General features: G+C 34.5%; 1 protein-coding gene across 7 annotated transcripts in view; it reads left to right on the top strand.

The window, feature by feature from the left end:
• The window catches only part of BRD10 (bromodomain containing 10), a 52,360-nt gene that overhangs the window by 1,828 nt on the left and 38,760 nt on the right, over positions 1 to 11,772 (top strand). For 6 of the 7 annotated variants that reach the window (XM_072858999.1, XM_072859000.1, XM_072859003.1 and 3 more), the window contains 2 exons: positions 2,048 to 2,248; positions 9,664 to 11,093. In XM_072858999.1, the coding sequence (XP_072715100.1) occupies positions 2,048 to 2,248; positions 9,664 to 11,093 (1,631 nt within the window). Of the gene's footprint in view, positions 1 to 2,047; positions 2,249 to 8,995; positions 9,031 to 9,663; positions 11,094 to 11,772 lie in introns of those variants that run through there. The other variant, XM_072859006.1, reaches the window with a different exon arrangement.

Raw genomic sequence — 11,772 nt, 5'->3', positions numbered from 1 at the left:
GAATAAAATCTTCAGCCAAGGTACCTGCTTTGAAATGGGAAATTTAATCTTGGAATACTTTTTGATAATTGTGAAATGAAAGATAATGCTTGGCATATTATAGTCTTGAATGGCAAAATTGAAATTGTGATATGTTTAAATATAAGTCCCTGGCAGGAACTTGTTTATTGGCCAAAGCAGCTGAAGCATAGAAAGCTGTCAAGCTATGTAGTAGAAAGCTCAGTTTAAATCACAACCGAAATACATGCTTTCTCATGGGTTTGACATAGGCTTAGCTTAGTCATATTCAGAAAACCGTGGTGGCTTCTTACAATGAAAGGTCCACCGGTCTTCTGAGTGACTTAGTATTTTGCATGTAAAAACCAAGAGGATTTTTGGCAAAGGGAGAAGGTGAAGAAGGAGCAGTATTAGGAAATGCATAAAGCTGTGCATGTCCATCAACCTTAAACTTGCTAGTGACACAGAGCATTAGCCACCAGCTGGTAAGAAGAACCTTGCTTGTGTAGTAGGAACACTTGAGGAGTGTGGTGCAGAACTCAACTGAATAAGCCAGAGTGAATATATTCTGTGTTGGTGTAGCAACACTGTATTTGAAACTGTTTTTGCCGAACAGCAGTTTTGGAACAGTTTGGAGGTAAATGGAAGGAGCTGAACCTAATGGGGCATGAATGTTGCTGGTTTGCTTGAGTAAAACTTGATTTAAAAAAAAAATAATTCTTGGCTTAAAAGAGTTACTGCTGGCAAATAAATAGCTAACCAAATGCAGCTTGGAAGATTTGTGCTAAGTTCATTTCTGTATGTTGTGTAACACCTCAACTGTATTGAATTGAAGGGCATTTGTTGAAGGCTCTTTGTTGAATTATATGACTACTCATTGGATTCGGTAGGACCTGAGAATGCTCAATGCCTTTTTATTAGAAACTCCATAAGAAAGTGAAGTCAATTTATGTACTAAAAAAAGTAATTGCTGGTATCATTGTTTCACAAATGCACAGTCTTTGGTCAAATAAATATTAAGAAATATTAAACTGGCTAAAAATAATCCTACTTCCCTATATAGTGAATTTTTCTTATGCTAACTTTTCAGAGATTTGTAAAGATTTTTTCAATATGTCTGTGTACACTAGCTTGGTAAAAGTTTCTAAGAACTATATATAGAAAATATTATGGAATTTAGAAGTCTCAAAGTTCTTTTACAATGTTTGATCAGACAGATTTGGTTTAAGTGTTTAACAGAACTGATTTTATTAGTAAAATGAAATTCAAGAAGTACTTCTTGGAATAATCATTCTTGCTTCATTACAGAACAGAATTTAGCTCAATGATTCCCATCAAGTGACTCAATGGAAGCGATCAATGTTGGTTGTATGATTCTCAGATGCTACAAACCACAAAAAATTACCTTAGAATGGAGGTTGCTCTTGAATGGTGGTTGGATTTTTTTCCCCCTCCCCTGAAATGTTTTCAGAGGTTGTGTGATAGAGTGTTAGTTCTTATACCAGTTTTTCTGGAGTACTTTGAAACAGTATAAGATGAAATGTAACTTTACAACCAAATTTGTAGTGTTTTGCTTTTCATTTTTTTAAAATTTTTAACAAAACTAAACTGCTGTTTAACACGCCCCCCCCCCCCCCCCCAACCCAAACCAACAAGTGCACTTCACACACACACACACACACACACACACACCCCCCGTATTTTCAGGTGTCTTCTAAAAATGATAGTTTCTTATCTCAGGTCTTGTGGAAGTATTTTCTTTCCAAATTTTTATGCATTAATATAGGAAATTCAGTCTCCAAATAATATTTGGTTACTTGAGATGAATATCCACCATTTTTAAACAGATGTGAAAACATAGCTCATGTTAGCATGTTGGGTTTAAGTTTAAAATTTTGTAAAGGAACTTTCAAACTGGAAAAAATGGCAGGTGAAAAATAACTGCTTCTTCCTGAGTAAATATGCTTGAGCTATGGTTGGTAGTGTAGGCATTGAAGTGCTCTTGATATAGGAAATTGTAATTGTGAATTGGCTTGCTTTTTTCTTCTAGGCATTTAAGAGAGAAAACATCAATAGCTATAACATCTAGAGGATGTTATGGGCTGGAAGATGAGAAAGGAACAACATGCATTTCAACAAGACGTCGTTCCACACCTCGCAATTTAGTAGGCTTGTCAACAGGCACGTTTGAGTCTGTGATGGTTCAGGTTCTAAGACAAGAGGAACAGCTGAGAGCAAAAGAGGAAAAGAGGTAATAGGAAAAACTGTTTTGTTTTGTTTTTAAATAATTACATCTTCCTAGTTCTCTACTAGGGCTAGCTCCCTAAGGCTTTTTTAGGTAAATAAATGTTGTGATGCTTTTTGTCTTGAGTTCATGAATGAACCTAGGACTTCAATACAGTGCATCCACAAAGCAAGAAATTAGTTTTTGATTTACCACCTTCTTGAAAAATTGCTGAAGTCATGTAAGCTTTAAAATAAATTAAGTCTGTTCTTATTTTAGGATTGTGAAACCTTTAATAGTAACTGAAAGCATCCACAGCAATTTCCTGTTAGCTCAGTCACAGCTTATCATACCTCTCCTTGGACTGTTTTCCATGCAACAATTGGATTAAAAACTAACAGAATGCTTAACTACAGTCTACTTCTGTGATCTTGTCACTGCTTCTCTCACTGATAGCCAGAAGCAAATTATCTCTGCCTGTGCCACTCCTGTCATCTCACTGATGTGGCATTTCAGCTTGTCAGTTAGGTAACAAATTTAGAATGTGCATGTAGTTAACTCTGTGGGATTTTGTGGTTTTCATAAATTTAAGACTTATATAATTCCAGGCAGTGTTTAATGTTGGTCGTGATACGTTTCACTGTGAGGAAAATTAAGCTTATAAGCTTGTATACTTTAACAGTAACTTGAGAGACTGTATCTGAACATGGAGCATGGTGATAGGACAGTATTAGCTTTAGGAAGCCAAATATTTCCAGCTTTTTTCAAAGTTTAAAGTTTTGGAGATTTTTCCCATATATAACCAGTTCACTCTCATTTTGCAGGTAATCTTCATTTTCAACAGATTTGAAGCCATACAGTTTTGGCTGACTTGAGTGTTAGCCAGTACTTTTTCCATAGAAATGAATGAATCTTTCTTCTTCTAATCCACCTCATACTTTGCAAAAAAGCAAAGATCACTAGGGTATTATTTCTCTGGTAAAATTCTCTTGATTTGTGTTCAACTCTGTGTTCTAGATCTCTGAACTTGATAACAGTGTTATGAAAAAGGACATTTTGATTGGATTTTAATTCATCCATAGAGCCAGTAGAACATATTACCTGATCAAATAAAAATTTTGCTTTCATACACCTGTTTTAAGCACATTTGGCAAAACTGTAGTAATTAACAGTTAAATCCATGTATCTGGATATACTCAAAAGTCCCAGATCCTATGCAAAGGATAGTCCACGGTGGTTGATTCTACAGAATATTCTACAATAACAGAAAAAGATCACAACTAGCTTGCCTCTTTATGCCCTAAAATTTTGAACTATGTCACTCATTAGGAAGCAATAAAAGTATGTCACTAGATAGCTGGTTGAATACTTCTTTGACTCTAATGATCTCCTCAAATAATCATGCTTCAGATATCTTCTTATTTCCTAGTGGATCCACCATGTTTTCAGAGTAACTTGGACCTCTCTATAGCAATTGTTTCCCAACTCACCAAATTGCAAATGTTCCAAAAGTACATTGTAGCAGTATTTTATGAAAAAGGCTTGGAAATTGGAAGGCCTATAAAATTAGCAATATATTACCAGTGAAGGTCATATGATACAGCATATATAAATTTTCAAAGTGTTTTATATATAAATGCACATACTTGCGACACTAAGATGGGACACTATTCAAAAATGTATTACAATTTCTTAAACTTACTTTGTATTATTGCTAAAGTATAGATTATGTTCAATATATTGTTATCTGTTAAGAAGAGAAAATTGTTATTCAGTTTCTTTTTTTTAGAAATCTGACACACTGGGGTTGGCACAGAATAGATACTTTCAAAACTGTATGCAAGATTGCAGACTTGGGTAGTTTAATTGGAGTGTGCAGTGCCGTCCTTCTGGTAACCCCATTGCAGTATTCCTTAGAGCTACTGGGCTTTGTCCATTGGCAGATACGCATTTTCATTACTGAATTTGGCTTTCACTTGCTCTGCATTTTTTTGTAATAACAATGAAGTTTGCTGTACTGAAATTACATTTATACCTGTTTAAACCTTATACTGAATCTGCAAGGAAAATCCAAGTTAAAAAATATGTGATTCTGAACAATTATCCAAATCTTTTTCAGGCCACAAAATGTTAATACAGAATTCCTATTTTTTTAAATGTATCCCATTAGAATTCATGGTATAAACTGTATTCTTGGAATTAAAGCACTACTTTAGTGGATACAGATTATTTTATTGATGATGATGATTATTATTATTATTGATTGCTTTATTAGTCTTTCATCACAGTTGTAAAAGAATGAGTGTCCAAATCTGTTGCTATAATATAGGCTATCCTGTGTCAGAGTATAATTATGAATGATTGTGATGGTCAACTGAAATGAGTGGGTGAACTATATTTAGCATTTTAATTTCTACCGTACTGAACTTTGCCTTCCTCCTGGTTTTGCTCTGCTGCTGTTTTTCCCCATAAAATTGTGTGTAGTTTGGTAGTATAACTTGCTTGTGTGCTGGCAAATCAGTTTTGTTTGGATAGGCAGCACCTGCTGTTCACCCAACTTGCAGATGAGTTATCAGGAACATAAAAAAGTGCTCACTTTCTGACCATCCAGCTGACCACTCAGCATACATGTACTTTCTAGCTAGTAATTATCTTAGTTTGGACTGGTTAGCTGCCTCACTAGGAGTTACATACTTTTAGTGCCAGAATAAGTAAGGTTGCAAATGCAAGTGCCTTTCTAAAAAACTTAGCCTCATACCTGAAGAAATTGCCTGTTGAAATCCAAGTTGATATCTAATAATGTGTTTTAGATATTTAGATACTCTTGTAAGGCACAGGCATCTCATAAGTAAGGCACTACTCATATGATGAGTAGAAAGAACTGCAGTAAATGAAATCTTTAAAATAGTTTTCAATTCCCCCCCCTCCGCCACCCCCCACCCCCCCCTTGAAATTGATTTTACAAGCTTTTTTCAACTTCATATTTTGGAAGAATATCCTGAAGTGTGGTTTTTATCTTATTTTCTGTAGTTAACTTCATGGAAATCCTACTCCAAATCCTTTTGTTATTTTTGTTATGTAGGTATCCTTTGTAGAGAGTTCTCTTTTTTTTTTTCCTTGTAGTTTATCTATTTCTTGCACAGTCTACTTCATTTTTTCTTTATTTAATGTTTTATAACCTCCCCCAAGTGATACATTCATCATCATAGACTCAACATGTAAAAACTGAGAAGATGTCTTTGCAAAGCTGATTTCACTGTTTTTCAGCTAATAGTTTCTGTACAGCAGCAAAAGTACTTTTCCCCCCCCAAAGTATATATATAGCAACATCTGCTTTACTTTTCTTGTCAGCCTTGTTTGTAAGCTTTCTTTTTGTTCAATTGTTCTAATTATCAGAATACTGAATATCTTCTTTGGATTATTAGTTGCATTTCCATGAGTTTCTACTCAGCTGCTTAGTTACATGCTAATTAAGTAACATATCAATATACATACTAGCTTACATATTAATTAATAACAAATAGTTATGGAACTATTTTTGGAAATGCTTGCCTATTTAGAGGCATTTAGATACTGAAACAGAGGTACGTTCCTACTGAAATTTTTAAACCCACCAGTGAATGACAGGTAATTAACTGGTTGATTTCAATGGTTTCAAGTGTTTGTACGACTTTGGTTTGTTGAAAATTATGCTAGGCAGCTCTATGTCTTTACCATCTCTGAAGACATGATCCTGGGATAAGTTTCAGACATGTTCGTTAAAACATTTAAATAATTCAATTCCAGTTGCAAGTTAGTAATTTAAATTAGCAAATTGTGGAATGAGGTATACTTATACAGTCAATTTTGCCTTTTTTGAGGATGTTGTGAGCATGGAATGAACTGAGTCCTATGGAAAAATATAGCGTATGTCATAATACGATGTAAGACATTACAGATACGGAATTAAGGTCATGGGCATCTCCAAATCTAATTTCTTCTGACTATTAAATCTTTATTTAATTTAGAATAATGTGTAATATTGTTATTCATACGTAGCTTTCTAGTTTATTTTTAAAAGAAAGTTTGTAGAAACAAGTTATTGTAGAATTAAAACAGTTCTCTGTACCTTGCCATCAGAGTTCCAATACCTTATCTTTTACTTGTGAAAAATTACTCAGCACTTGAGTGGGTTAGAAGTGGTAATTGGGGGAGGGGGGGGAAGTACAATCTAGTCTTTGCTTCCTCTCCCCTTCAAGTGAAATCTCTTGTTGCAAGTGAGAAGGAATTAGCTGGTGAGATGTGTCTGCTGTCTTATCTAAAATGACAAGAAAAGTGGGGAGTTATGTCTGGACTCTGTTTTAGGTGGTATCTCTACTTGGGGAGCATGTCTGCTGAGTTTTAAGGTCAGGTACCGCGGTTTTATCCACTCAAGAGCTGCAAAACAACTGCTGCAGACGTGTTCTAGGAATATGTTTGTTCTTTGTTAGTCTGGAAATGTCAGCTTGACCTTAGAATAGTTTTGTGTTGTTATTGTAAACACAATACATGTCTGCAAACATACTCCTGATACATGTAAATAGAAGTACGAAACAACAAGTTTTCTTACAATTGCTGTCAGTATAAAAGCCAAATACGTTTGTCCAGAGAATTTCTCAGTGTAAGGATGTTTGTCCTGCTAAATATCAAATGTTTCTCTCTCTCTCTCTCTCCCCCCCCCTCCCCCTCCACCCGTGCTCCCTCACCCCACCTCCTCTCTCCTCTTCATCACCCTCCTCCATCTGAAAAAAACCACCCCAGGAAAAAGCAATGCCCTCCAAAAGATGGGCAACTACTAGGAAGACCTCAATAATGAAGATATGAAAGTGTGCTATTATTTACATTTTTTCTTGAATGTCTGCTGAGAATGGAATGACTACAGATATCATGATAAAATTATAGCTTTTAAAAAAAAAGGCAAACTTTTTGCAAGTGAAACAACATATGTTTTTCTTTTTAAAAGATCTTTAAAATAGTATAATCATTGTAATTTTATGAAGTAGAAGACAGAGGTGAATCTAGGGCATTGTATTTTGAGAATTCTGCCTTAATTTAAATTATTGATGATAAGTTGAAACTGCTTGCAAAGATTATATTTTTAGATCATCTACAGCCTGTGTTTTTATTAAACAATACTGAAATGTGATTATTTCCACAAATGTTCTATCTCGCTATCTGTCTATTCATATTTAAGCTTATTTCCATATTACTTTAATAGAGTTCACAACTTTTAGAGGCAGCAGGTGATTTGGAAGTATGTTTTACAGTTAGGAATGAGGAGGGGATGGGATTCAGGAGTGCTTTGAAATTTATTTTTGAGAACACTTTTTACTTACTATTGCTTCTTCCTCTGCCCCACTTGTAAGTTATTTATTTTTATTTATTATTTTTAGTTATTTTTATTTATTATATTAATGCAATATTAACACATGGAAATAGAACAAAAGTCAGAATTGAAAAAAATGCTCACTTTACCTATGCAAGTAGTATTGTTGAATTTACTGGTTTATTCACCTAGAATGGCAAATGACATTTTGTCATTAGACCACATTCATTATATGTTTAAATTGGTGCTGCAAAGTGGGATTTTGTCTTTAGATCCCATCATTATACAGTTAAATTAATGCTGCATTGGGAGAGTGAAGTTGAGAGTTTACTGACCTGTTTGCTTTTACATTTTAATTTTATGTTTTATGTGAATGTGTCTTTCTGCATTTGATAGGTACATAAATAACAAGGATGCATCTATGTGGTATTAAAAATTTCTGTTCAAATTATGGTAACAAGTAACTTGAAATTTAATTATATAAGATAAAGTATTCAGTGGAATCTTACTGTATTATATGTCATTTTACATACACAGAGCATGCAAATTTTAAGTTTGTGGTCATGGCGTATTTCTCCTGCATTGATACTAAAATTTGGGCTAAGCTAGGTTTGTCTCATTTTTTACATTATTGAGATATCTAGTCACTACTGAATACTTCAGATACACATTCTTCATGCTAGAAGCCACTATTACCTTCATGTTGTCAAAGGAAAGACTTTAATATACCATTACTCTTTGGCTGAATTTGGAAAGCATTGATGCTTTGAATGGATACATGGCATTTATTTGCTACTTGTACATGAAGGAATGTAATTGGAGGTTAGCAATCTGAAAATAAGGACATGTGAATTCCAGTAACAGGTCACGTTAGTGATATGCATAGGTAATTGTTTCTAGCAGTGGTCAGTGATAGTACCTTCAGAGAAAAAGATATGAGAAGCTTTGGATGAGCTCTAGAAAAACTTTCCTGTAAGTACAGCTGAATCCTAATCCTATCTTTTGGAATCTGGTTATGCCTCGAGGCAAAAATATTAGTTTACCATTGCAACATTAAAGAAAAATCCCTCCTGTTACTGGTAACCCTTGATATTCTTGTGATTCATGCAGATGTCCTATTTTTCACTTTGGAACTAAATTAACGTATCCTGTGTTCTAGTAAGTTAGATGGTAAGCTACGCATGATTGATTATCTGAAGTGGAAGTATTTCTTCCTTTTAAACTTGTTGCCTTTAAATTTCATGATGAATTTACAAATAAAAGTAAATAGAAGTTCCCAGTCTATCATATTAGTTTTGTATATTGCTGTCATGTTTTCTCTTGCTAGTGTTTTGTGTAGAGTCCCAGATTTTTCAGAAATTTTTACAGGCCTCTGATTACTGATAACCTCTTTCTCTGAATACCCACTATTTCTGCTCTATCCTTTTTTTAGATAGGGGGACCAGAACTGAATACAGTTTTTCAGGTGAGGGCAAACCATTTATTAATGTAATGACATTTTATTTCTGGTGTTATTTTCCATCACATTCTTCATGCATCCTGATATTTGTTTCCTTTTTGACCACCATTGCAAACCAACTAGTAACACACTTATGGGTGGGAGGGAAAATGGCTTTTGTATATGGATGAAGCACTTAACAGTTAGGCATGTATACTTGGGAAGAGAGTTACAACGTAGGTGACACAAGCCACAGGGCAACCATTTGAAAGCAAGAGTTACCTAGAATTTGTTTTCAGAGATTTTTATATGGATAGTTTGTTGGAAATACTTAATCCCACCAAAAAAGGATTGGGGAAGGGAATACATTTTTTAAAAAATTCTAAACCAACCAAACTGTTGCTACCTGCCAGGTTTTTTTCTTACCTTTTCCCCTTTTTTAAACTAGTGGTGATAGAAATAAAAGACTATAATTTCCCGTTTTGGTGCAGTGATGCGTTGTGCAATCTAAAGTAAGACAAACTGAATTAAAACTTTATTTACTGTGTTCTTTATTACTTTAAGATAAGTATGTTTGTCATGCTGTAGTTCTGATTTTTTTCTCCCCAGTTTCTTTTCATTCATCTGATATCTGAATTTTCATGAACTTTCTTTTAATAGGCTGAGAGAGCAAGAAAGAAAAGAAGCAGAAGAAGCTAGTCAGAAAGAAGTAGAAGAATGGGAAAAGTCGCTTTTAGCTCAAGCAGCACCTACAAGGATGGAGACAATGTGGGAGATTCCAGCTATTGGTCATTTTCTTTGTTTAGCACAACAGATTTTAAATTTACCTGAAATAGTATTCTATGAATTGGAACGTTGTCTTCTGATGCCCCAGTGTAATGCTTTTTTATCTAAAATAATGACTTCTTTGTTAAGTCCTCCTCATCGCAGATCTACGTTACATCGCAGGCCTACACTTTCTTACAGGACTTGGGAGGCGGCACTCAGACAGAAAGTACAACACTGGTATACTGTTGTAGGGCAGACTGACAATCCAAATAGCTCTGCAGAAAAACTTGGTTTGTGTCCCCAGTTTTTCAAGGTCCTTGGAGAAGTTAATCCCTTGGAGGAAAAACCATTTCATGAGCTACCATTCTACCAAAAAGTGTGGCTGCTAAAAGGTCTCTGTGATTTCGTGTATGAAACACAAAAGGATGTTCAGGATGCGGTGCTAGGTCAGCCTATCCACGAATGCAGAGAAGTAATTCTTGGTTATGACTACCTGGAGAATGCATATGTTCATTTTCCACAGTTCTGTGGTGCAGATGTTCGGATTTACAAACAAAAACCTTTTCAGGCTCCTGAATTCCCATCTCCTCCCATCAAAGTTAAAAAAGTGTCACGTATTAAATTGGAGAAAGTAAAACATGAATATGTAAGCAAAAGCAATAGGGAGGTCAGTTCTGGTGGTAAAGAAGAGCTGCTACCTCATTCCAAGACAGAAATAGAGAAAAGTATGGACTCCGTTGTTATCTGTCCAGAAAAAAACCCACATTTAGATAGCTTTAGAGTCACTACAGAGGAGATTAACTGTGAAATCACGACCTCAAGAGTCTGCGACATACAAAAAACTGGTTGCTATAAAGAGAACTTGAGTAATTTGATTAGTTCGGGAGAGATTGTTGGTATGGATGGTAACCCTAGATCAGGAGAAATAAGGGCTGTGGAGAATGGACAAGGTTGTGCTGAAATGCCCAGAGTAAAAGTTGAGATCAATCCATTCAAGGAGAACACACTGAAAGCTTGCCAAATGCATGTCAATGGCACTCATAATGACAACCAAGACATAAATTACCATGAATCTGCTAAAGAAACAATGCTAGAGAACTCACTGCGAAATACTAAGGAACTAAATAAGTTGCGGGCAAAAAAGAAGAAAAAGAAAAAAAAGAAGTTGAAGGATATTCTAAATGAAAATTTACAGAGGAAACTTGATGACTTGCAAAGAAAGCGTGAGATTCATCTTCATCCATTCAAATCATATAAATCTGAGATACAGAACAAGTTGTTTATAATTAAAAAGAAAGCAAAACACAAGAAGCACAAGTCTGGTAAGTTGACATTTTTACCTGTAGAAAAAATTAGGAGGATACTGATTTTTTTTTTTTAAATTATTTTCTTTGCTGATGAGTCTACATTTTATTTTGTGAAACAGGACAGCCTTATTGCATTGGACTTTTCTGATGTTAATTTTAGTGTGAAAGTTTCCCATTCAGTAACACAGCATATGAAACAGGCTCATCAGCTGATTAGACCGTGATTCATTTGCAGAATGTATCTTTAGAGAATTAGATTATTATTTTGAAAGAGAGCCACTGTTAGCAAAACAGACTGGCAATATTTGAAAGTAGCTTTTGAAGTTAATTGATAGAGATGATGTTTACTGTGATAACTGCTTATCTTATATGTGTCATAAAAATAACAAAAGTTAAAAACAGCTGCCCATTTGCCTCCATCTTGATACTTAATATACTTAATAGCATGTTAGCAGAATTTTTTTATAGTTACAAATTATGTTTTTAAAGATGAGACAAATTTTGAAGTGCTGTTAGAAGAACTGTAAATACTGGCATGTGAGTTTAAACTTTTTTTAAAGAAATGCATAATGAACAGCTATCACAGAATGATTGTATTTATAATAAAAATATATTCTATAATATAATCTCAGTGAAAATTATCATATTTTTAATTTCTAATTTTTAGTCTGTGACATTAAAGAATTTTTGGTCT

The sequence above is a fragment of the Ciconia boyciana genome, chromosome 4 (genome assembly GCF_034638445.1).
Source record: "Ciconia boyciana chromosome 4, ASM3463844v1, whole genome shotgun sequence".
Lineage (NCBI taxonomy): Eukaryota > Metazoa > Chordata > Aves > Ciconiiformes > Ciconiidae > Ciconia > Ciconia boyciana.
The sequence above is the reverse complement of the archived record's forward strand: the minus strand, read 5'-3'. Positions and strand labels throughout refer to the sequence as shown.